The 27,670-nt window shown below is 43.2% G+C and overlaps 1 protein-coding gene and 1 pseudogene across 1 annotated transcript in view; both read right to left on the bottom strand.

The window, feature by feature from the left end:
* TXNRD1 (thioredoxin reductase 1) overlaps positions 1-27,670 on the bottom strand; it is a 116,614-nt gene that overhangs the window by 55,673 nt on the left and 33,271 nt on the right. Inside the window, 1 exon segment of the mRNA NM_001256419.1 lies at positions 5,083-5,192. Within this exon segment, the coding sequence (NP_001243348.1) occupies positions 5,083-5,192 (110 nt within the window).
* On the bottom strand, positions 20,260-20,892 carry LOC144577659 (large ribosomal subunit protein eL28 pseudogene; annotated as a pseudogene).

Genomic DNA, 27,670 nt, shown 5'->3' with positions numbered 1-27,670 from the left:
AGAACAGAACCTTTAAGGTTACAAGAGCCTCCACAACACCTCAGAAGACAACACTGACTAGTAGTGTTATTTTGATAGACAGGGAGGTTAAGAAAGCACTGGGTGTGGAGCTACTAAAGGACGTAGCATTCAAGAAACTCCACTAGGATCAGATGGAAATGTCTGCATTATTCGTTTCCACTTACTTTCTTCAGCAATTCTAACATGAGTCTATCAGATGTCTCACTCTGCCATCTAAAGTGGTTGTGATCATTAAAAACAAAATCATATATGAGCACTTGTTATTTATTTTTTGATAAAATAAAATAAATGTGTATTGTCCAGGCTGGGGTGCAGTGGCTTGATCTCAGCTCACTGCAACCTCTGCCTCCTGAGTTCAAGTGATTCTCCTGCCTCAGCCTCCTGAGTAGCAAGGATTACAGGCACTCGCCACCACGCCCAGCTAATTTTTTGTATTTTTAGTAGAGAAGGGGTTTCACCATGTTGGCCAGGTTGGTCTCAAACTCCTGACTTCAAGTGATCCACCTGCCTAGGATTATAGATGTGAGCCACCACGCCCAGTCTGACAAATCAATTTTTAAATAAGTACATTGCTCTATTGCTCTACAGACTTCTGCTATAGATTACAAAGATAGTGCCTAGCCTGGTGTCAACACAGGTGCTCAATAAATACTAGCTAAATAGATGTCAAGTGACTTCCTTCCCAACTGACCTGGACACATCTGCATAAAATGCTGAAGGCAGACAATGATGCTGTCATACAGCGTTTAATTCTGAACTGCTTTCCAATATGCTGCCTAGAATCTCTTCTGAACAACCTAGAGCTTGGTTCCTGATAGTCAGCTTGTCTTCAATAAAACCAGATACCTTAGAGCTAAATCCTTTAAGTGAGTCTCTTTCAGCCCTACCACTATCCATTCACCCAACATATATTTACTGGATGCCACTAGGTATTAAAAAATAAGCCCTCCGGGCACAGTGGCTCACACCTGTAATCCCAACACTGGGAGGCTGAGGTGGGCGGATCACGAAGTCAGGAGTTTGAGACCAGCCTGACCAACATGGTGAAACCCCGTCTCTACTAAAAATACCAAAATTACCTGGGTGTGGTGGAGCATGCCTGTAGTCCCAGCTACTTGGGAGGCTGAGGCAGGAGAATCACTTGAACCCAGGAGGCGGAGATTGCAGTGAGCTGAGATTGTGCCACTGCACTCTAGCCTGGGTGACAGAGTAAGATTCCATCTCAAAAAATAAAAATAGCCTAGGCCAAATAAAAGTCTTTTGTAAAGACTTTATCTCTACAAAAAAAAATTAAAAATTAGCCAGGTGTGGCAGTATGTGCCTGTAGTCCCAGATACTCAGGAGGCTGAGGCAAGAGGATTGCTTGAGTTCAGGAGGATGTCGAGACTGCAGTGAGCCATGATAGTGCCACTGCACTCCAGCCTGGGTGAGAGCAAGACCCTGCCTCCAAAGAAATTTTTTCCATATATGGAAGATACTAAAATATATCATTCTTCTCCTAAAGGAAGGTAGAGGTAGGCACAGACGAATGAAGTTCATTCAGCAAGCAGGTAATGAATGAATACCTGCCATTTGCTAGCACTATACTAGGAATACCAAGATTTGCATGGGCCTGACCCTGAATCATGAGCATACCACACAATCTCATCAAGGACACAAGCCTGTATCTTAATAGCAACAACATAAAGCCAAGTGCCAGAAGTATGAGTACACAAGAGTGAGTTTTGCAGGCAAGCAGGCCTAGGTTCCAGCCCTGACTCTGCAGCTTCACTAGCTGTGTAATCTGGGCAAGCTCCTTAAATCTCAAGGCCTCACTCAGCACTTTGGGAGGCTGAGGTGGGTGGATCACCTAAGGTCAGGAGTTTGAGACCAGCCTGACCAACATGGAGAAACTCCATCTCTACTAAAAATACAAACTTAGCTGGGCATGGTGGCGTATGCCTGTAATCCCAGCTACTTGGGAGAATGAGGCAGGCGAAGCATTTGAAAATGGGAGGCGGAGGTTCTGGTGAGCCAAGATCACGCCATTGCACTCTAGCCTGGGCAACAAGCAAAACTCTGTTTAAGAAATAAAAAAATTATCAAGGCCTTAAATTCTCATTTGTAAACTTGGTAATACCACCTCCTTCACAGGACTGTTGTGAGGATTTAATCAACTAAGTATTTGTTTTTTCTTTTTTTGAGCTAGAGTCTCACTCCCATCAGGCAGGCTGGACTGCAGTGGTGTGATCTTGGTTCACTCCAACTGCCATCTCACAGGTTCAAGCGATTCTCCTTCCTCAGCTTCCCAAGTAGCTGGGATTACAGGCATGCACCACCATACCCTGCTAATTTTTGTATTTTTAGTAGAGATAGGATTTCGCCATGTTGGCCAGGCTTCTCTTGAACTCCTGACATCAGGTGGTCTACCCGCCTTGGCCTCCCAAAGTGCTGGGATTACAGGCGTGAGCCACCCCATCCAGCCTCTAATCAACTAAGTATTACAGCATTTAGAGTCTAGCACTAATAGGCATTCAATAAATAAAAGTTACAATCATTAACAGGCATATTCACTTAGATATCTGCTGGACTCTAATATATGCCTAGGACAACAGGCAAAAAGATAAGACTAGCTCTCTGACCTCAATATGTAAGCCAAAAAATTATCATTGACAAGATTCCTCAGCACTTTGGGAGGCCCGGGTGAGATTATCACTTGAGCCCAAGAGTTCAAGACCATCCTGGACAATATGGTGAGAAGCCCCCCCCCACCTCTAAAGAAAAGAAAGTTTTTTAATTAAAAAAAAAAAAAAAAAATCAGAACATCAGAAAATCATTCACAAATCAATTAAGTGAATGCCAAAGCTTATAAACAGAACGACTCTTTTTTTCTTTTATTTTGAGACGGAGTCTTGCTCTGTCGTCCAAGCTGCAGTGTAGTGGCGTGATCTTGGCTCACTGTCCCAGGGTTCAAATGATTCTCCTGCCTCGGCCTCCCAAGTAGCTGGGATTACAGGCATGCACCACCATGCCTGGCTAATTTTGATATTTTTAGTAGAGATGAGGTTTCACCATGTTGGCCAGACTGGTCTCAAACTCCTGACCTCAGGTGATCTGCCCACCTCAGCCTCCCAAAGTGCTGGGATTACAGGCATAAGCCACCTCGCCTGGCCCAGAATGACTCTTTTTACTTCCACTGCCATTAACACCAGGAGCATCAGTAGGATTATATAAAGATCAAATTACTATATAACTTCGTAATGTAAACTTACAGCAGAGGTGAAAAGAACAGAATAATCAGACAGGAAGACATATACATACATTTTATATATATATATATATGTATATATATTTTGATACAATGTCTCATTACCTGGACCAGAGTACAGTGGCATAATCTCAGCTCACTGCAACCTCCACCTCCCAGGTTCAAGCGATTCTCCAGCCTCTGCCTCAGTCCCAGAGTAGCTGGGACCACAGGCATGCGCCACCACGCCCCAGCTAATTTTTGTATTTTTAGTAGAGACGGGGTTTCACCATGTTCCCAGCTGGTCTAGAACTCCTGAGCTCAAAGCAATCCACTTGCCTTGGCCTCCCAAAGTGTTGGGATTACAGGTGTGAGCCACTATGCCCGGCCAACAAGGAATATTAATATAATAGATCATTGTCTCATTCTACCTGCAAACTAAAGGTCTGAGTAACACAATATATTTTAACTAATGCGAAAAGCCTCTGTATTTCCATTAATTTGTTTCCATTAATTAGCTGTGCTTGAAGCCTAGATTCATTCCCTATAACTATGTCAAAAAAAAATACTTTTAGAAGACAAAGTAAAAATGCAAATTCAAATTATTAGTATTTTTCCTAAGGTTGCAACACATCTAAATATATTTTTACATTTAATGCAGGCCTCAAGTACTTTTACATTTACTTCTAAGAATGCAGTGTTTTCATTTCTTAAAAATTACAGAGATATAGGCTAGGTGCAGTGGCTCACACCTGTAATCCCAGCACTCTGGGAGGCTGAGGTGGACAGATCATCTGCGGTTAGGAGTTCGAGACCAGCCTGACCAACATGGAGAAAACCCACCTCTACTAAAAATACAAAATTAGCTGGGCATGGTGGCACAGACCTGTAATCCCAGCTATTCGGGAGGCTGAGGCAGGAGAACTGTTGAACCCGCGAGGCACAGGTTGCGTTGGGCCGAGATGGCGCCCAGCCGACATGGCGCCATTGCACTCTAGCCAGGGCAACAAGAATGAAACTCTCAAAAAATAATAATAATTACATAGATATAAATGGGTAAGGGCAAAAATCAGATGGATCGTGGTGATGGCATCAGGGGAGGTTTGCTAATGTGGTAACCTACCACAGGTGATACAGAGTATCACCCAGGTGTCCTGTTGCCTTAAACATGCACCCAGCTTCCAAGCATTTTTCCAACACTGGAGGCTATAAATCCCTCAGTGGCTGTAACTCCTCAGTGCTGTAGGTCTAAGAAAGGATTTCCACCGTGTTTGCCACCAGCCAAAGGGAAAATTTCTTCCTTTCCTTTCACCCAACTGTTAACTCTGGGCTAAACAAATAGACACCTGAAGGAAAACGAAGTCACCCCAAGAGATTTCTGGTTGGTCTCCTCAGAGCCTGGGGTTTCCGGGTCCCCCTACCCCTGAGAGAATTAAGAGGAAGATTCCGGGCCGCCGTGATGACAAAGATAAGCATTTCCTGATCCCCTTTTCTCAGGACTTCCCTAAACGACATTTAGCAGATTACATTGATGCCAAAAAAAATTTATTTACAACTGGAAGGGAAAGAAGGGGAAATAGGAGAAAAACGACATTTTAAAAAAGCGATTTTAAAAGATAAAAACAAAAATTTCAAGTTTCCTAGGATGTGAAATTTGTCCGTCTGATCAACTTCGATTAACACATGCGCTAGCCCATAAGCGTTTCTTCGTCATTTTCCAGCGCTGCGCCCCGTTTGGAGGGGCACATCCACGCCAGCTTTAAAAGGCAAGCTGTGAGCACGCTGGGCTCGATGAGCCTATCCCCCGTTTAAAAAGGCACTTTACTCTCTCCTACCTTCAAGGTTGGACCATGACCGCCTATCTTTCTCTGTTTCACAAACACAATGGGCAGGTCGGTTTCCGCGGCCAATTCCAAGAGCGCTCCTTCCAGGGCCCGAACGTCCTCTGTGGCACAAAAGCAGAGCGGAGCGTGTGAGGTTCTCCTCCCCCGCGGCCCGGCGGGAACTGCACCGGGGGCGGGGCTTCCATCCCTGCCCTGCAAGCACCGATTGCCCTCCGGTGGCTCCCTTGCAAGTTAGCATGACTTGCTGCAATTCTGACAAAGGCTAGAACTCACAATAAAGCTTGGACTCTGACCCTGGCAAATCTGCACACTAACTGAGAATATGGCCTCAAGGCTAGATATAAATGTCTGAATTCCGGTCAGGGTTAAATCACTGCACGGCCCGCTAAAATTATACGTCCTACTTTCCCGTAAATCCCGAATTCAAAAAACCTCCAATTAAGAAGCTTAATACATATTTATCTCAACTTTCACAAAACACCTTCCAATTTGATCTTGAAATTTGAAACCGTGGAGCAAAATTAAGAACACTCTGCCTACCTGGTGCTTTCTTAAAAAGAATCCTGAAGCAATACGCAACGCTACAGATGAGACTAGGAACAAACGGTAAATTTTCACAAAGGGTTGAACTCGGTGGAGAATACAGATTCTAGTTACACTGATATGAGGCCCATTCATGAGACATAAATTACACCAACACTCAAAAGTATAGCTGCTTAATGGTAATTATAGTAGCTAACTTGTCTATACTGGTTCACACATACTTACATTTCAACTTTACAACCACTCTAGAAGTAGGTATTACCAGGCCAAACGTACAGGCAGGGAAACAGGTACAGAAAAGCTCAGAAACTTGTCCAAGCCCAAGGAGCTACTCAACATCAGAGGCAGGATTCAAACCCAGGCAGTGTGTATGCTCTTAATCACTATCCTGTACTGCCTGAGGCAGTGAGGAAGCCCTGGGGTCGTCGTCGCCGCCGCGGCCCCATTTAATAGTCTGTGTCCAGCTGGACATGCTACTTGATCCTTCTAAGCCTTGCTTTCCCCACTTATAAAACGTGGAGACCCCACTGTTGCCGCGGCCCCATTTAATAGTCTGTGTCCAGCTGGACATGCTACTTGATCCTTCTAAGCCTTGCTTTCCCCACTTATAAAACGTGGAGACCCCAGTGTTTTGCCAATCTCTCAGGATTTCTGAGGATTAAATGGTGTGGAAATTCCTGGAGAAGCATTCCATAGTTACACTTTCTTAATGCAGTCAAGGACCTGTCAATCCACCCATCACGTTGTCGTCTGCATTTCAAGACAGTCTCTGTAAGAAACAATGCAATAACCATTTTCTCCTCTGTCTGCAAACTGTCTCTACAAAGAGCAAGAGGAAGGAAACCGCCAGCCGACAGGGGTCGGTCTCACCTACCACATACTGACGCTTTGTGTGACCGGGTGGAAACCGCAAACGCCACGAACCTGCCTGGGTTTGGAAAAGCCTCCCGCCAGCTCGCACTCGCCTTAAAAAATAATCTCCCCTTCCCCGGGACACACACTACTCCTCCCAGGCGCAATGGTTTCTTCCCCTCCGACAGGCCATCCCCCGCGCGATCCCATCCCCGGGCTTTCGGCTTTGTCTGGTTTCACCCAAGGCAGAGCTTACAAGAATTAGAGAATGATGAAGACATCAGGCTCTCCGTCAGGACTCTTTCCACTCCGCTGCAAATGCCGGACTGAAGGAAACTGGGGTGAAAGGGATGCTGGTTCCTAAAGACTACGAGAAGCCACGCCCTGCGCCGAGCGGGCGGGCCAACTGCCAGAGTCAGAATGACAAAGCAGAAATCCACTCCTCGTGCAGCCCTGGCAACCTATGCTAATTGGCTTAGCAAACAGAGCTCCTAATTGGGTGACACCACATCCTCTGCCTGCTCATAGCCGCCCCAACCTAAGAACAGAGCAAAAACAATTTAAGGCAACTCTGGAACCAAATTTGGAATAAGTGTGTTTTTACTGAAGAAACTAAACTATGCCCGAAGGCAGTAGTAACTCCAGAACTTTGCTACCTGTTGTCATCACGTGATGACCTTTAGAATCCTAGTGCCGGCTCCCACCCCGCAGACACTCTGATGTTATTGGTATGGAGTATTACCCGGACCTCTGCGTTAAAACAAACAAACAAAACAAAAAAATAAAAAATAAAAAACGCCTCCAAAGGTGATTCGAGTTGGCAGCAAAGTTTGGGACCCACTGCCCTGAGGTCATGGATTAGTCAGTTTGGGGAATTCCTTAAAGGAAGTTATTAGGCTTTAATGACAGATTCTCAGGAAAACACCTAACTTCCCCTGAGAGCACATCTTCTTTATCAGATTCTGAGTCTAGTTTTTTTTTGTTTTGGTTTGGTTTTTGTTTTTTTCTGAGACGGAATTTCGCTCTTGTTACCCAGGCTGGAGTGCAATGGCAAGATCTCGGCTCACCGCAACCTCTGCTTCCTGGGTTCAAGCAATTCTCCTGCCTTGGCCTCCCAAATAGCTGGGACTACAGGCGCCCGCCACCATGCCCAGCTAATTTTTGTATTTTTAGTAGAGACAGGGTTTCACCATGTTGACCAGGATAGTCTCGATCTCTTGACCTCGTGATCCACCCGCCTGTGCCTCCCAAAGTGCTGGGATTATAGGCATGAGCCACCGCGCCCAGCTCGAATTTAGTTTTTATTGTTTGTTTTAAGGAAAACTGAGAGTGTCCTTCAACTCCAGCCACGCCCAGCCACCTGCAACTGCTAAGGTGAGCCTGCTTTCTCATACTTCCCTGCTGTTACGCATGTTCTTACTCAGCATTGCACACTAGCAGGCTGTGAATATTTGCTGAATAAATAATGAATGAATGAATGAATGAATGGCTCTCCCACTTCTTTGGATAACACCAAATTGAAGCACTCTCAGGTGAGAGCACTGCAGGCTCCTAAAAGCTAGCAGAAGCCACACTTCTGCTTAACAAGCAAACAGCCACTGCTAGGTCCTGCCAGGCCCTGCCAAGGTGAAACTCGGAGGCTTGATTTAGCCTCCTCACCCTCTAAATGGACACACACTCTACACACACTAACTTGACACTTCCCCTGTATGGTGATTATTGACTTGAATGTTTCACCTGATTCTGGGGTCCCTAGAACAGATGATGGATCTAGTACATAGATGTTCAGGAAACAATGTGATTTAAGGAGGAAAGAAGGAAGAATATGAAAAGAAAGCTGGGACTAAGAGAAACTACAAAACATTATTTCTGGCTCCCAAGCCAAGCCCGGTATTAATCATTTTATATGCCTTTATCTCATTTAATCTACACAATGACCATGAACCAGGGTCATAAACTCCTCATTCTTAGAAATATATCAAAAATACACCTTAATTTGGGCCAGGTGCAGTGGCTCACACCTGTAATCCCAGCACTTTGGGAGGCTGAGGCGAGCGGATCATGAGGTCAAGAGATCGAGACCATCCTGGCCAACATGGTGAAACCCCATCTCTACTAGAAAACACAAAAAAATTAGCTGGCCGTGGTGGCACGCGCCTGTAGTCCCAGCTACTTGGGAGGCTAAGGCAGGAGCACTACCTGAACCCGGGAGGCGGAGGTTGCAGTGAGCCAAGCTCATGCCACTGCACTCCAGCCTGGTGCCTGGCAACAGAGCAAGACTCTGTCTCAAAAAAAACCAAAAAACAAAAAACCTTATTTCAAAAGCATGACTTAGGACACAGAAGGATCATTTAACTTGAAATAATGTACTAAAAGCAAGTAATAAGGATTGATTTGAAGAGCCTTGCCATTGAAAACATCTTGTATAGCCAGCTCAGAGTAATTATAGCATTCCAGAAATTATACACCCACAGTAGCATCATGTAATTTTTCTTTAAGTTAAAAATCACCATTTTAAAACCATCTTCTTTTCTTTTAAATCCTTCTTGCTGCTGTAAGGGCCCAGATGCCTTACCTTGTCATAAATTCTAGAGAAAAAACTACTTAGTTCTATTTAGTTGCTGGTTAACGGAAGAAGAACCTCATCTTCTTCCACCATTTCTCATCATGCAGCTATTTATTTATTTATTTATTTATTTATAGACAGTCTCTTGCTCTGTTACCCAGGCTAAAGTACACACAGTGGCGCATCTCAGCTCACTGCAACCTCTGACTCCCTGGTTCCAGCAATTCTCATGACTCAGCCTTTCAAGTAGCTGGGACTACAGGCGTGCACCACCACGTCTGGCTAATTTTTTGTATTTTTAGTAGAGATGGGGTTTCCCCATGTTGGCCAGGCTGATCGAACTCCGGGGCTCAAGTGATCCACCTGCCTCAGCCTCCCAGAGTGCTAGGATTTCAGGTGTGAACCACTGTAGCAAATCATAAACACAAAATGTCTTAATATACATTTCTTTTTTTTTTCCCTAGCAAACAATATTCTCACACTTAATATACATTTCATATCTCTTGACTGGGCTCATTTTTCCTTTCAAGAATTATCTTCCCTCCCTGAGGGCCTAGTACTTCAAAGCTCATCTGAAATACTTCTCCTCTGAGATTCTTCCCAGATTTCCACCCAGTGTTAATTGCTCCTTCCCTCTTCTGTGTCCCCAAATACCTAATAATAATTATAAATCTTCTATAAGAGCTTTGGATAGGCAAACCCTTGTTTACTTTGTCTTTACAAAATCTGGTATATAGAAGGCACTCAGAAAATGCTGGAAATAGACCCTCTCTATGTTCCTGAACTGTCATCTAAGCTATAACAAATCTATGCAGGTGTTTGATAAAGCCTCCTATTGTATTAAACTACTGTTCTACCTATAATAAGCCTTTCTCTTATATACACACACACCAAACTGAGCTAGAATAATCTTTCTATTTTTTTTTTGAGACGGAGTTTCGCTCCTGTTACCCAGGCTGGAGTGCAATGGCCCGATCTCAGCTCACTGCAACCTCCGCCTCCTGGGTTCAGACAATTCTCCTGCCTCAGCCACCTGAGTAGCTGGGATTACAGGCACGTGCCACCATGGCCAGCTAATTTTTTGTATTTTTAGTAGAGACAGGGTTTCACCATGTTGACCAGGATGGTCTCGATCTCTTGACCACCCGCCTCGGCCTCCCAAAGTGCTGGGATTACAGGCGTGAGCCACCGTGCCTGGCCTAGAATAATCTTTCTAATACCCAAATCTTCTTTACTCACACCTTCAGTAGCTCTCTAGGACCCTCAAGATGAAGTGCAAACTTCTCAATCACATTGACATGGCAAGGCTGCCCTTGCTGAACCTAGCTGTCCACATATTCTATACCCCACTTAAAGCAGCAAAACATTGCTAAAGGAAACACAGAAATTCAAAGTGATTTCACTTTAAAGTCAAGACCACAAACTTCAAATGTGTCCTCAATGTTGCCCAGCAATCCTTTGTATCCCTGGTATATTTATTTCCCAGGATCCAAAATGCCTATTTCATATGCATCCCTCTTTCCTCAAACTTCTAATGCCCCTACCCCTTGCATTAGCTCATGACCTACTTTCTTCTTTAAGAAAATAGCATCAATCAGACAGAACTCCCTTATATTTTCATCTCAACCAGCAAGCTGCCATATTCCCTGCCTTCCCTCGTATTATTATTTCCTGATGAATGAGGAAAAAAGTGACAGGTAGTGATGTCAGAGGAATAGCCAGAGGTCAGATCCAGCCTCAGGCCACAGTCAGGATTTTGGATTTAATTTTAAATGTGATAAGAATCCAGAGTGTGAAGGGAAGCGAAGCAAATGATTGTTATATGTTCAAAGAATTTCTCAGTTATGCAGAGAATAGTGAAGGCCAACTTCACTTGTGTATGGATTCTCATCTTTTATTTCCTTCTTAATATACATAAACATCATTCTTGAAATTAGCCTCCCTCTCTGGCATCATCAATTGCTTTTTCTCTACCTGATCATTTCCATTATCATACAAATGCAATGTTGTTTTACCATTTTAAAAAAGCCTGCCGACCACAATAAAGTGCCGACCACAAAGTGCTGTAATCCCAGCACTTTGGGAGGCTGAGACAGGAGGATTGCTTTAGCCAGCAGTTCAAGACTGGCCTGTACAACATAGCAAGACCTTGTCTCTATTTAAAAAAAAATGTATAAAAGTCAGCCAGGTGTGGTGGTACGTGCCTGCACTCCTAGCTACTTAGGAGCCTGAGGTGGTAGGATCTCTTGAGCCCAGGAGTTTGAGGCTGCAGTGAGCCATGATCATACCACTGCTTTTCAGCCTGGATGACAGAGCAAAACTGTCTCCAAAAAGAAAGAAAAGGCTCTCATGATCCCATGTGCCCCAACCCTTGTAGTTACCACCACCCCATTTCATTGCTTTCTTTCACACGCACACACAAGAAAAGCTTTTTTGAAAGAGTTCTTTGTTGGCCGGTCGTGGTGGCTTATGCCTGTAATCCCAGCACTTTGGGAGGCCGAAGTGGGCAGATCACGAGGTCATGAGATCGAGACCATCCTGGCTAACAAGGTGAAACCCCATCTCTACTAAAAATACAAATAATTAGCTGGACGTGGTGGCATGTGCCTGTAGCCCCCGCCACTTGAGAGGCTGAGGCAGGAGAATCACTTGAACCAGGGAGGCAGAGGTTGCAGTGATCTGAGATCGCGTCACTGCACCCCAGCCTGGGCAACAGAGCTAGACTCCATCTCAGAAAACAAGAAAAAAAAATTGGGTCATTCTTGTCATACCCAACTAAATCAGAGCCAAGGGGCTGGGGGAAAAGCACTCAGGGTACAAAACATTGCTCCAAGAATGTAATTCTCTGCAAGCCTGACTGCTGAAACTGCCTCTTGTAATCTGAGACCAATTTTATCTACAAATGCTAAGATAACTTGTTGAAACTCTAGGACTAACTTTGCTGACTTCCATCACTCACCAGAGCTTGCCAGCTCCCCAAACCCTAACTAGTGCCAAAGAACTTTCTCGAAAAGCAATATGTAACATATCTTCTATTTCTAAAACCTCTAACCTTCTCTTTGTTCTTCAGACATACTGAAGACCATCCTGTCTGCATATATGCCCCAAATTGCTATTCTTTCTTTCCAAATAAAAAGTTTTAATTTAGAGACTTGTCGCCACATTTTTATTCTGACTTCAACATACTAAAGCCCTAAGCTAGGAGTCTGCTTGACTCATCTGAGAATCTACAAAGCAACCAATATGTCTAAAGCCTAATGAGTGAGGGAAAAAAGTGGTAGGAAGTGAGGTCAGAGGAATAGCCAGGGGTCACATCCATCATCAGGCCATAGTCAGTATTTTAGATTTCCTTTTAAACGTGGTAATACACCAGAGTGTGAGGAGAAGAGAAGAGAAGAAGAGAAGAGAGAAGAGAAGAGAAGAGAAGAGAAGAGAAGAGAAGAGAAGAGAAGAGAAGAGAAGAGAAGAGAAGAGAAAAGAAGAGAAGAGAAAAGAAGAGAAGAGAAGGATTGTTGTACAGTAAAATAATTGCTCAGTTGTGTGCAGAATAGGCTAAGGAGGGCAAGACTTAAAAGTGGAGATATACAAACCTGTTAGGAAGTTACTGTGCTGGTTCAAGCTAGAGATGATAAAGGCTGATTAGTGAGGTTAAAAAATACATTGGAGGCTGGGCACAGTGGCTCACGCCTGTATCCCAGAACTTTGGGAGGCCAAGGCTAGAGGATCACGAGGTCAGGAGTCCGAGACCAGCCTGGCTAACATGGTAAAACCGCATCTCTACTAAGAATACAAAAATTAGCCGGGCGCAGTGGTGGAAGCCTGTAATCCCAGCTACTTAGGAGGCTGAGGCAGGAGAATCACCTGAACCCAGGAGGCAAAGGTTGCAGTGAGCTGAGATTGCACCACTGCACTGTAGCCTGGGCGACAGAGCAAGACTGTCTCAAAAAAAATACATTTGAAGGTAAAGCTAATTGTACAGATGGATGTTGTACAGATGGATGGATTAACAGATGTAAGAGAAAGAAAATAATTCTAGATTTCTGGCTTTAACAATGGGGCAAATGGTGGTACTCTTCAAGGAAAAGCAGGAACACACAGAGAGGAGGAAGAAAGATGGGAGGGGAGAAGCAATAGTTTGAGACAAATCTATAGTATGGCTTAAGAGAGCTAATTTTTTTGATATCTATTATTTATCAAATGGAGAGGTTAACTAAGCAGTCGGATATGTACATATGGAGTTCAAGGCAGAAGTCAAGGCTAGAAATAAACATTTGGAGTCAAATATAAAAGATATTTAATATGGCCGGGCATGGTGGCTCATGCCTATAATCCCAGCACTTTGAGAGGCCGAGGCATGTGGATCACGAGGTCAAGAGATTGAGACCACCCTGGTCAACATGGTGAAACCCTGTCTCTACTAAAAATACAAAAAAATTAGCTGGGCATGGTGGCGCATGCCTGTAGTCCTAGCTACTCGGGAGGCTGAGGCAGGAGAATTGCTTGAACCCAGGAGGCAGAGGTTGTAGTAAGCTGAGATCACTCCATTGCACTCCAGCCTGGGTAACAAGAGCAAAACTCCATCTTAAAAAAAAAAAAAAAAAAATACATAATACCATGTGTATTAGTCACGGCTCTTCAGAGAAACAGAACCAATAGGATACAGGTATGTAGAGGGATTTTTTTTTTTTTTGAAGAATTGACTTACATTTTTGTTGGAATTAATAGGATACATGCATGTAGAGAGATTTTTTTTTTATTGCATTTTAGATTTTGGAGTACATGTGAAGAACATGCAAGATAGTTGCACAGGTACACACGTGGCAGTGTGATTTGCTGCCTTCCTCCCCTTTACCTATATCTGGCATTTCTCCCCAACTCCCTACCCCTCGCTGTCCCTCCCCTATTCCCCCCAACAGACTCCAGTGTGTAGTGCTCCCCTCCCTGTGTCCATGTGTTCTCATTGTTCAACACCTGCCTATGAGTGAGAACATGCAGTATTTCATTTTCTGTTCCTGTGTCAGTTTGCTGAGAATGATGTTCTTCAGGTTCATCCATGTCCCTACAAAGGACACAAACTCATCGTTTTTGATTGCTGCATGATATTCCATGATGTATATGTGCCACATTTTCCCCGTCCAGTCTATCATCAATGGGCATTTGGGTTGATTCCAGGTCTTTGCTATTGTAAACAGTGCTGCAATGAACATTCATGTGCATGTGTCCTTATAGTAGAACGATTTATAGTCCTTTGGATATATACCCAGTAATGGATTGCTGGGTCAAATGGAATTTCTATTTCTAGGTCCTTGAGGAATCGCCATACTGTCTTCCACAATGGTTGAACTAATTTACACTCCCACTAGCAGTGTAAAAGTGTTTCTATTTCTCCACAGCTTCTCCAGCATGTGTCTCCAGATTTTTTAATGATCGCCATTCTAACTGGCGTGAGATAGTATCTCAATGTAGTTTTGATTTGCATTTCTCTAACGACCAGTGATGATGAGCATTTTTTCATGTTTGTTGGCCTCATGTATGCCTTCTTTTGTAAAATGTCTGTTCATATCCTTTGCCCACTTTTGAATGGGCTTGTTTGTTTTTTTCTTGTAAATCTGTTTTAGTTCTTTGTAAATTCTGGATATCAGCCCTTTGTCAGATGGGTAAACTGCAAAAATTTTTTCCCATTCTGTTGGTTGCTGATTCACTCTAATGACTGTTTCTTTTGCCGTGCAGAAGCTGTGGAGTTTGATTAGGTCCCATTTGTCTATTTTGGCTTTTGTTGCCAATGCTTTTGGTGTTTTGGTCATGAAGTCCTTGCCTACTCCTATGTCCTGAATGGTTTTGCCTAGATTTTCTTCTAGGGTTTTTATAGTGTTAGGTCTTATGTTTAAGTCTTTAATCCATCTGGAGTTAATTTTAGGGTAAGGTGTCAGGAAGGGGTCCAGTTTCTGCTTTCTGCACATAGCTAGCCAGTTTTCCCAACACCTGTAGAGACAGTTTTTTTTGAAGAATTGACTCACACTGTTGTGAGGGATGATAATTCTGAAAACTCTAAGGCTGGCCCATAGGCTGGAAATTCAATCAGGAGTTGATGTAGCAATCTTGAGACTAAAGGCAGTCTGGGTGCAGAATTGCTTCTTCTTTGGGAAACCTCCATCTTTTCTCTAAGGCCTTCGACTAATTGAATGAAGCCCATCCACATTATGGAGGGTCACTAGCTTTACTCAAAGCCTACTGATGTCATTGTAAGTCACATCTAAAAAATACCTTCGCAGCAACATCTACACTCTTATCCAACCAAACAACTGGGCACCGTATACTAGCCAACTTGACACATAAAATTAACTGTCACTCCATGGGCCTAGATGAAATGACCCAGGAGTTATTGTATTTAGAGAAATAAAGATGGCCCAGGACAGAGCCCTGGCACACTCAAACTGCAAAAGGGGAGAAGGATCCTGCACTGGAGCCTAAGAAGGAGCTGGAGGGAGGTATGAGAAAAACCAAGACTGTGTGGTATCTCAGAAGCCAAAGAAGAAGTGCTCCAAAAAGGAAGATCAACTATATCAAGTGCTGCCAAGAAATCCTGTAAGGTAAGGGCTGAGTCATGGAGGTCATTTACGAAAATCATGGGAGGTAAGAAATCCTAATTAGAAGAAGTTCAGCAAGAAACAGAAAATAAGAAAATTGAGGTAGTAAGTATAGCCAACTCTTAAAGGGGTTTTGCTATAAAAACAAAAAAATAGAAAGGAGCTAAAGAGAGATGTAGGATAGAGGAAGATTTTTTTGGTTATTTTCATTTATCTAAGAAGGAAAGTATTATAGCATGTTTTTATGCTAAAGGAATAATCCATTAGAGGGAACGTTGGCAATTTCCAAAGAGGAAAGGAGCAAAAGAGATCATTGCAGAACCAAAGTCCATTGAATACACACTTACTATGCAGCGTAGACTTTGAAGTCAAATCCAGGTTCTATTACTAACTACACAGCCAAGTTACTCAGTCTCTCTGCTTCTTCATCTTCTTTGTACAAGGCCCTTTGTGGTCCTTCCACCTCTTCATCTCACCCAAACCTCCCCTTAATCCCCACAATCCACTCATTAGCTGCTTCAGCCCCTGTAATTACTGTGCTCCCTCCTACCACAGGGCTTTGCTAACTTCCAAGCATTCAGCAAATCTAGTCTGAACAGGTTTTCCTTGGGAAAACCAACAGAGAAGTCAAATCCCCCTCTGAAATGTTCCCATGTTACCATGTATTCTTCCTGCCTAGTACTTATCACAATTACAATCATACTTTTATGAGAATTTGATCAATGTCTACCTCCCCCACTCTAGAATAGCACAGTCCAAGAGGACTTTCTGTGGGGATGAAAATGTTCTAAATCTACATTGTCCAATCCAATAGCCACTAACTACATGTGACTATTAAGTACATAAAAGATGGCTAGTACAGGTGTGGATGTGAAGTTCTTATGTTATTTAAGTTTAATTAATATATATGTACATAGCCACATGTGAGCAGGGACCATCATGTTCCCAGCACTTAATATAGTGTGCACACATAGTAATCACTCGATAAATACTTGTTGAGAGATTAAATCTGTAAAAATGCAGATATTACTTAGTTATAACAAATTATTCAGTTATTTTGTTCCATCTTTTTTCACAGAGAAAAGAATAAAAGCTTTTATATGGTAAATGTTAGGGGGTCCTCAGTTTTATAAAGGTAATTTGGCCTTTAAGAATTTGATCTATTGGCCAGGCATGATGGTTCACACCTGTAATCCCAGCACTTAGGGAGGCCAAGGCAGGCGGATCACTTGAGGTCAGGAGTCCAAGACCAGCCTGGCCAACATAGTGAAATCCCATCTCTACTAACATACAAAAAAATTAGCTGGGTATGGTGGTGAGCACCTATAATCCCAGCTACTTGGGAGACTGAGTCATGCAAATTCCTTGAACCCAGGAGGCTGAGGTTACAGTGAGCCAAGATTGCACCACTGTACTCCAGCCTGGACAACAGAGTGAGACGCCATCTTAAAAAAAAATTTTTTTTTTATCTATCCCAGAAGGAAGCTGGGATAATAAGTGAGAACATATTGGGTAGTTTGAATAAAACAACATCTGTACTATGCCCAGGAGGGTGCTGAGACGTAGTAGGTGCTCCAAATGTGGTGGTTCATAAGCTTCAATGGGTACAGAGAAGAGAAGTAAATAATGGTATGGACAAAATGGGGAAGGCTTCATAAAGCAAGTGATTTTTAAACCACAGCTTGAGGATAATGAAGGCAGCAGTAATGGAAGTGGAAGTAATGCCTAAAATTTTTCAGTGCCTCCTATATGCCTGACATAAATCTAGCTCTTACAGGATTAATCATCACAACAACCCAATGAGGGAGATATTATTTCCATTTTACAAATACTAAAAACTGAGGTATAAAGAGGACAATTATCTTGCTTATGGACATCTAGTTTAGATGTCAAAGCTGAGACTGACATGTAGGCCATGGATCTTACCACAGCGCTATTCTACCTCTAGAGCAGAACTTCTCTAGGCAGATGGAGCAATATATACAAAGACACAGCAGTAGAAAAGGAACAGTGTCTTTTGCATGGAGATGCAGAAGCATAAAGGGAGATGAATCTAAAAGACAGGTTGGATTCAGTTATTATACCTATATATGAAATTAGAAACTGAGATTCTAGGAAGTAACAAATCTTGCCAAAGGTCATAAAGCAGGTAAGTGTTGGAGCTGGGATATAAATCCAGGTGTGCCTACCTCCAAAATCCATTGTTTGTCTTATAATTAAATAACATATAGTGAGGAACAGGCTAAAAAGAGGTAAAAGCAAAAGGTAAATCTGGTAAACCTGATTTGTAGGCACAAAAAAAAAAAAAAACCTTCTGATAATGACCAAGGAAAAAAAATCATTCATGAAACATCCATCCTGAAAACTTTGGAATGTACTCAGGGGACTATGACCTCTAGTCATTCTGTCTTTATTTCTTTTGTTTATTTGTTTGTTTCTTGGAGATGGAGTCTTGCTCTCCAAGTGGCACAATCATAGCTCACCGCAGCCTCCAACTCCTGGGCTCAAGTGATTCACCTGCCTCAGCTTCCCAAGTAGCTGGGACCAGAGGCACACACGACCATCCCTGGCTAATTTTTTAAAATTTCTTGTAGAAACAGGGTCTCACTATGTTGCCTAGGCTGGTATTGAACTCCTGGGCTCAAGCAATCCTCTCACCTCAGCCTCCCAAAGTGCTGAGATTACAGGCATGAGCTACTGTGCCCAACTCCCATCTTTATTTCTCATATCAAACTATATGAAAGACATCAGTTTACATGTCTGCCACTCTTAGAACCATCACTTATTGAGCACCTCTGTGCCAGGAGCTTTACATGTTCTCATTAGTCATCTCAATAACCCTTTGGGACATGTATTATTTCCATTTACAGATGAGTAACCCAAGGTTAAGTGACTGGCCCAAGAGCTGACAGCTCTTCTCTCTCCACCACAGTATTATTTACTGAGGGGTTGGTCTTTGTTACTCTGGTATCTGGCACAGTGCCTTTCCCATAATGGGCACTCACTCAGGATTTGAATTCAGCTGGCACTTGAGCAGGCTTTTGACTATTAGTGAAGTGGAAAATAGAAGAAAGGGAGTGTAAGGTGTTCTGATAAACCAGTTCTGGGTGGTGGTGGGGAGGCCCGAATTTGTAGTATTTGCTAATTTCTGGAGTTGAAATACTCCCACTTTGGCTAATTTCAAGCTACCAACATATTCCAAAAATTCCTTAATGTTTAACAAGGGCTCTCTTGAGCTGGTACGAGCCAGCTCCAGCACACTGCCCAAAGGGTACACACCATCAGGTACTTCTCTGTCTTCTCTTCACAGCAGTTTTCTATACTTAGACTTCACTGCAACCTCAGAAGAATAAGGATTGTTCTCCCGCTGCTAAAGCTCACCTTTACCAGAGCACTACAACCTATAAACTATCCCAATTCCAAGTGGTCTTAGGGGACCCCACCTTTCTTCAACATCTTCTTCCTATCTTGTATTCAGGACCATTCAAGCCATTCTGCCTTCAAATGTGCCCAGGTCTCCTCTTGTAAATCTCTGAGCTAATCCTGTAGCATCATCTAGCTTTCTATTAACAAGCAGTATAACTTGATAGTTACAAGAGCCTGCACTGAAGTCACATAACCTGGCTTTTCTGCTGGCAAGCTGTGTGCCCTTAGGCAAGTTCTGTTACCTCTCTGTGCCTTTGTTTACTCACCTATAAAATGGTGATAAACACAGTAGCTACACCTCAGGTGGTGACTGTGGAGAATTAGATGAATAAATAGATGTAAAGGATGTGAAGGACTCAATACTTCAGTTATTCTAATCATTATGTCCTCATGCATGGTATAAATAAATCCATGATGACCTCAGTGTGGTCAGAAGTTTGGATTTTCCCCTTTTACAAGTTGGTCATTCCCAGTAACTGTCAACAATGCATTACGGTAGACACTGATCCTAACTCAAGGAGTAACACATTAATTTTTCTTGTAATTAGCTGTCTATGGCTAAGCATGCCATTTTCCACAATGCTGCGTACATTCTCATTACTCAGAGCCTGTCTTTCCCTGTCAGAAGAAGAAAAACATAATTTTTTTAAAACAACTTGCTAAAAGGAGTGAAACAAACATGAGAAACTTCTTTAAACACTAGTGCCTGTGGCCGGGCGCGGTGGCTCACGCCTGCAATCCCAGTACTGTGGGAGGCTGAGGCAGGCAGATCACGAGGTCAGGAGATGGAGACCATCCTGGATAACATGGTGAAACTCCATCTTTACTAAAAATACAAAACATTAGCCAGACATGGTGGCATATGCCTGTAGTCCCAGCTACTTGGGAGGCTGAGGCATGAGAATAGCTGGAACCTGGGAGGTGGAGGTTGCAATGAGCCAAGATCACACCATTGTACTCCAGCCTGGGCAACAAGAGCGGAATTCCATCTTTAAAAAAAAAAGGCATTAAGACCAATTTCTCCACCCCAAAGACAGATGAGAACCTTATAATTATCCACCAATATATAACTGAATTCCTTTATCTACAGAGTATTATTATTTTGGTGTTTGTATGTTTTTTTTTGTTTTTGTTTTTTTTAGAAAGCCAGCTGACTGGCCGGGCGTAGTGGCTCACACCTGTAATCCAAGCAGTTTGGAGGCCAAGGCGGGCAGATCACCTGAGGTCGGGAGTTCAAGAGCAGCCTGACCAACATGGCGAAACCCCGTCTTCAAAAAAAAATAGAAAGCCAGCTGACTGTTGCTTTGGGGGCAGGGGTCTCAGGAGCTCTTGCTGGGGCGGGTCCACTTCCTCTTCATGATCATAGGCTTCCGGCTGCACAGGATGGCGCTGGTTCTGCGGATGGCTGTCATGCGCAGGTTTGGGGCGGTGCTCGTTGTTGTGGATCATGTGTCTGATGCTGCTGCTGAGAGTGGTGAGAGCGTTCTTATTGATGGTGGTCCAGTCCGCACCTAGGAAGTGGTAGGCTTCCGCTGGATGGATCTCCGCTTCATGACCACCACGACACCTCTGCCATTGGCTGCGGCTCCATGCCCACAGTCTTGCAGTCAAACAGCCCGATGTAGCGGAAGGAGTTGCGGGCCTTCAAGTTATTGGGCTCAGTACTGTAGGTCGGCTTATTCCTCTTGATCAGGAAACTGTAGCAGTTCCGCACGACCATCCGCTGCAGATGCGCAGACATGGCGGCCACTCCTCTTGCAGCAGTGGCCGGAGACAGAAAAAGTATCTACAAATTTTAAATTCTTTTTTTTTTTTTTTGAGACGGAGTCTCGCTCTTGTCACCCAGGCTGGGGTACAATGGCGCGATCTCGGCTCACTGCAACCTCTGGCTCCCGAGTTCAAGCAATTCTCCTGCCTCAGACTCCCGAGTCTGGGATTACAGGCACCAGCCACCATGCCCAGCTACTTTTTTGTATTTCTAGTAGAGATGGGGTTTGACCATGCTGGCCAGGAACGCCTTGGTCTCCCAAAGTGCTGGGATTACAGGCGTGAGTCACCGCGCCCAGCACGGCCCTAATTGCTTATTTAATCTTTCTTAAAGTGAATCCAAACACCCTCTAAATGCTTATTTAATCTTTCTTAAAGTGAATTCAAATACATTCCTTCCTTCCCTCCTTCCCTCTCTTCTTGTCTCCTTCCCTCCCTTCCTCCCTTCCTCCCTTCCTTCCTGTCTCTCACTCTGTTGCCCAGGCTTGAGTGTAAGGGCATGATCTCGGCTCACTGCAACCTCCAGCTCCCAGGTTCAAGCGATTCTCCTGCCCCAGCCTCCTCAGTAGCGGAGATTACAGGCACGTACCACTATACCGGGTTGATTTTTTTGTATTTTTAGTAGAAACAAGGTTTCACCATGTTGGCCAGGCTGGTCTCAAACTCCTGACCTCAGTTGACCTACCCAGCTCAGCTTCCCAAAGTGCTGGGATTATAGGCCACCGAGCCAGGACTGTTTAATCTTTCAGTAATCTCAGGAATACCCTGAGCCTGTATTGCTATAAAGGAGGCTAGATTACCTCCTATTCTCCTTTACAGGATTGAATGTTGACCTTTAAGTGGCTTTCCTCTTTCTTGGAGAGAAAACATATATTAGGCCAAAATGGCAAAGTATTTTCCGTCTCACTACCATCAAATAGTGGCCATATTAAGGTGTTTCTATATTTATGATTTAAACATGAGACAAATGAGCATACAATGAAAAGCCTAGGGCCCTTAAGAATCATGATAAATCTACTCTGCCTATATCTAGAAATGGAACAACGAAGCCTGAATGACAGCATATCTGTTTAAAACATGGTTTCTTGTAAGCCCACTGTTGAGACCTGTTGCTCAGAAAAAAACACTGCTTTGAAAATATTACTGCTCATTGACAGTGTATGTGGTCACCCAAGAGGTCTGATGGAGATGTAGAAGGAGATGGATGTTGTTTTCATGCCTACTAACATAATATCCATTCTGCAGCCCAGGCATAAAGAGGTAATTTTGACTTTCAAGTCTTATTATTTAAGAAATGTGTTTTATAAGGATATAGCTGTCATAGACAGTGATTCCTCTGATGGATCTGGCCAAAGTAAGTTGAAAACCTTCTGGAAAGAATTCACCAATCTAGATGCCATTCAGAACATTCCGGATTCGTGGGAAGAAATCAACATATCAACATTAACAGGACTTTGGAAGAAGGTGATTCCAACCCTCATGAGTGACTTTGATGAGTTCAAGACTTTAATAGAGGAAGTAACTGCAGATATGGTGGAAATAGCAAGAGAAGCAGAATTGGGAGAGAAGGCCAGGTATGGTGGTGCAAATATATAACTCTAACACTTTGGGAAGCCAAGGTGGGAGGATTGCTTGAGCTCAGGAATTCAAGACTAACTAGCCTGGGCAACATGGTAGGCTAATTTTTTTTTTTTTTTTTTTTGAGACGGAGTTTCTTTCTTGTAGCCCAGGCTGGAGTGCAATGGCACAATCTCAGGTCACTTCAACCTCTGCCTCCTAGGTTGAAGCGATTCTCCTGCCTCAGCCTCCCAAGTAGCTGGGATTACAGGCACACGCCACCATGCCCGGCTAATTTTTTATATTTTTAGTAGAAATGGGGTTTCACCGTGTTAGCCAGACTGGTCTCAAAACCCTGACCTCAGGTGATCTACTCCCAAAGTGCTGGGATTACAGGTGTGAGCCACCATACACAGCCTTTTTTTTTTTAAATATATTTTTTTAGTAGAGACAGGATTTCACTGTCTTGGCCAGGCTGGTCTTGAACTCCTGACCTTGGAATCTACACGCCTTGGCCTCCCAAAGTGCTGGGAGTAGAGGCATGAGCCACCATGCCCAGCCAAAAACCTATGATTATTTCTTACTACTCACTAAGTATAGGGAACTCTTTGAGCTTATGAAGTTATTGATTAGTACACACCATTTAAAGGGCTCTAGAACCTTAGCATTGTTCCTACTCTGACCCATGAATCCATTCCAGTAATGTATCCTAAGAAAATAATTCTAAATACAGCAAAAACTTCATGTACAAAGAAAAATATTTCTAACCTATTATTCCACAATAACAAAAAGCTGGCAACAGACTATTTGCCCAAGTATAGTAGAATGACTAAGTAAATACATGGACTATTTTGTAGTCATTGAGAAAATTACTAAGCACTTGTATAACACGTAAAATATTAAATTATAAAACAGAACACAGTTTACAAAAAAGATGTAAAATATTAATAGTAGCTATCTTTGGATGCGATTATATGTGATTTTTTTTTGTATTTTATTATACTCTACCCTCCAAATTTTTTTTTTTTTGAGACGGGGTTTCACTGTTGTTACCCAGACTGGAGTGCAATGGCATGATCTCGGCTCACTGCAACCTCCGCCTTCTGGGTTCAAGCAATTCTCCTGCCTCAGCCTCCTGAGTAGCTGGGACTACAGGCGCGCACCACCATGCCCAGCTAATTTTTGTATTTTTAGTAGAGATGGGGTTTCACCTTGTTGACCAGGATGGTCTTGATCTCTTGACCTCGTGATCCACCCGCCTCAGCCTCCCAAAGTGCTGGGATTATAGGCGTGAGCCACCGTGCCTGGCCTAGCCTCCAAATTTTTAAAAAATAAACATTTTTGTAGACAAAACCAAAAATGCTAAAGAATATTTTGAGCCTCATTAATAAAATAAACAGAACAACCTCACATCTCCTTACTCTCTATGGGAGAAAGCCTCCTCACTTTTCAACTCTTAATCTCAGCGTTCTCTGCCCCAGGCCTTATAAGCTTTGCTCTAAATAAACATGCCATGATGTTTCCTAAGTTGTTTTCATTTACAGCCTTAAATGTCTTACCCACTACCTTTGTATCGGGTACCCACCTGGAAAATACCTATCCAGCCACTACTCGGTGATCCCACAGCCTTTAGAAATACCAGATTACACTGAAATTGGAAGCGGGGCAGAGGCAAACAAAATGATCTTAAAGAATGAGGTTGTGCCAGGCTGGACGAGGTGGCTCACGCCTGTAATTCTAGCACTTTGGGAGCCCGAGGTGGGCGGATTACCTGATGTCAGGAGTTTGAGACCAGCCTGACCAACATGGCAAAACCTCATTTCTACTAAAAATACAAAAAAACAAGGCCGGGCGCGGTGACTCACGCCTATAATCCCAGCACTTTGGGAGGCCGAGGCGGGTGGATCACGAGGTCAAGAGATTGAGACCATCCTGGTCAATGAGGTGAAACCACGTCTCTACTAAAAATACAAAAATTAGCTGGGCATGGTGGTGCGCACCTGTAGTCCCAGCTACTCAGGAGGCTGAGGCAGGAGAATTGCTTGAACCCAGAAGGCGGAGGTTGCAGTGAGCCGAGACTGTGCCATTGCATGCCAGTCTGGGTAACAACAGCGAAACTCCGTCTCAAAAAAAAAAAACAAAAACAAAAAAATTAGTCAGGCCTGGTGGTGGGAGCCTATAATCCCAGCTACTCAGGAGGCTAAGGCATGAGAATCGCTTGAACCCAGGAGGTGGAGGTTGCAGTGAGCCGAGATTGCACCACTGCACTCCAGCCTGGGGGACAAGAGCGAGACTTTGTCTCAAAAAAAATAAAATAACAAATAGAAAAAAAGAACGAGTTTGTGTCTTATTCAACTTTTCTCCCCTGCCAGTGCTTGGCATATAAATAGGTGCCTAAAACAATCTGCTGAATGTGTAAGCATTAATACTAAAGTGGTGAGAGCTGAGGTAGCTAGGGTACCTCTGCTTGTGAGGCAGTTTTATTTAAGGAAAGCAATCCCTGAATAGGTAACTGGGGAAGCAGACAGGCCTGGGCTTGACACAGCAACACTGAGCAACGTATTCAAATGCTAATCATTTGCTTCCTCACAACAACAGAATTAATTCCAACAACCACACAAAGCTGTTGTGAGGATCAAGTAAGAGAGAGATAAGAAACTGTCATAAAAAGAAACTCAAATATTAGTGCCTCTCCCTCTTGCTGAAGGCATTAAAGCCATGTCCTCTATCAGCAGCCAGGAGACACAAATAATACACATCAGAACCCCCAAGCTAGTGACATATGGCATCCAGATACACACTTTTGGCAAACTGCTGAAATCTTATGTCTGTTTTCCAAATTGAGGGCTATAGAATGGCAGCAGCCACCAAATTTAGATGATTGCATTGATGTTGTCTGTTGCTTAGATCAAAGCTACTTAGGAAGACACCCAAAGTATAGATACAAGGTCTTCGTAGATCAACAGGCTCTGTGAGTGGCAGCTCATCCACAGGGATAGCCAAGGTGTAGCTGGCATGGTGGCAGATTGTCCAACCTCTGTCACCAGACACATCATCACATGCATGTGTGACAGACACCATTCAATCTAGGAACACCTATCATGATATCGACACCATGAACATTATACACAAGACACATAGGGCAAGTCATGGAAGGTTCTGAGAAGATAGTCTCAGGAAGTAGTGGGTGGGTTGCCAGTAGGCTCACCAGAAAGTCAGCCACCCTGTACACATACTTTACTATGTTTTTATTTCTTCATCATCAGAAGATGATATCACCAATTACCTGATTGGTGGTACTCTGAAGATTAAATAGGAGAACATGCATAAGCCTCTGGCACAGGGAGGATAGCATTTATGACTAATACCACTGCCTACACACAAGACATGAATGCCAGACCTTCCGGTGCTGAGTTTCTCTCTATCTCAGTTAACTCAGTTGACCTTGATGGTTGTTTTCAAATAATAACCTTAACTTATGTAGACTGCCCAAAATACAGCCAAAAGAAGGAAGAAGAAAATGTTAGGGTGAAGACAGAGGATTCCCTGGTAGCACAACTTCTCTTCTTGGTTTTCTTTGAGAAATGATACTATTTCAACCACAAGAATTCATGGGGCAGTCACTCCATTACCAATCCAGTTAGGCAGTGCACAGGTCCTCAACTCTAAAGGAAGATAAAAAGAATCTGCTGGAAAAAAACACAAGCAAGTCTAACTCCATTAGACAGGAAGCACACTTGCCTAGCATATTACTGTAGTTCCAGTGCTTAGTGTACAGAGCCTAGTGCACAGCAGGCACTCAATAAATACGCTGAATAAATAACTGCACCCACCTGATTTCATACCAAATAGTCCTGTCTAGCAAATTAATCTCTGGCTCTTTAAATACCTCCTATGATCCAGGCCCTGGGAAAATTACATAGCCAATACTGGTATAATCATGCCTATGGAGGGTTCCTTTGGAGCCTAGCAGAAACAAATAAAGGAGGTGTTTATTCATGAAACCAGCACTTAGAGACTACATCAGCAGTTCCAGCTCCATTATTACAAGCTCCGTGAAGACATGAACCAGATCACATCTCTCTCCTGTGTGGCTAGGGCCCACTGCACATGTAGGATGGTGTTTCTCCTATCCTTGGGAGAAATAAATCTGGCAAAATCAAAACTGTGTTAATATTCATGCTTCCTACTTGCCTTAGAACAGGGGTGTCAAACTTGGTCTTAGTCCCCCTTTGCACTCAAATAATTATTTGATAAAAATAAATAATTATTGATGACTCCAAAGAGCTTTGGTTTATATGGGTCATAGCTATCAACATTTACTGCATTAAAAATGAAAACTGGGAGCTGGGCGTGGTGCCTCACACCTGTAATTCCAGCACTTTGGGAGGCTGAGGTGGGCGGATCAGGAGGTCAGAGGTTTGAGACCAGCCTGACCAACATGGTGAAACCTAGTCTCTACTTAAAAATACAAAAATTAAGGGGAGGGAGCAAGCCAAGGCCAGCCTTGCCACCTCCCCTATAAAAAAAAAAATAAAAACACAAAATACAAAAATTAGCCGGGCATGGTGGTACACATTTGTAATCCCAGCTACTTGGGAGGCTGAGGCAGGTGAACTGCTTGAGCCCAGGAGGCGGAGGTTGTGGTGAGCCAAGAGCACACCATTGCACTCCAGCCTGGGCGACAGAGCAAGACTCCTTCTCAAAAAAAAAAAAAAAAAAAGAAAAGAAAAAAAGAAAACTGGGATATTTAAAAATATTAATTTACCTAAAATTAAAAATAATTATTTTATTACATGTAAATAAAATATTTTAATAAAAGTAACTATATTTTCCAAAACAAAATAAATACATCGGCTGGGTGCAGTGACTCACGCCTATAATCCCAGCACTTTGTGAGGCCAAGGCAGGTCGATCACCTGAGGTCAGGAGTTCAAGACCAGCTTGAACAACATGGGGAAACCCTGTGTCTACTAAAAATACAAAATTAGCCAGGTGTGGCAGCGCATGCCTGTGATCTCAGCTATTTTGGAGGCTGAGGCAGGAGAATTGCTTGAACCTGGAAAATGGAGGTTGCAGTGAGCTGAGATTGCGTCACTGTACTCCAGCCTGGGCAACAAGAATGAAACTTCATCTCAAAATAAATAAATATAGTGAGAAGACGTGTGTTGTTTCACATTTTTTGACATTTTTTAGCATCTGTGCTAATAGAAGACAACTAGATTCCCATATTTGCTTCCGGATTAATTTGTTGCAATATATGTTGTTTTGGTAGAAGTAA

This window comes from Callithrix jacchus, chromosome 9, assembly GCF_049354715.1.
Source record: "Callithrix jacchus isolate 240 chromosome 9, calJac240_pri, whole genome shotgun sequence".
Classification (NCBI taxonomy): Eukaryota; Metazoa; Chordata; class Mammalia; order Primates; family Cebidae; genus Callithrix; species Callithrix jacchus.
The sequence above is the reverse complement of the archived record's forward strand: the minus strand, read 5'-3'. Positions and strand labels throughout refer to the sequence as shown.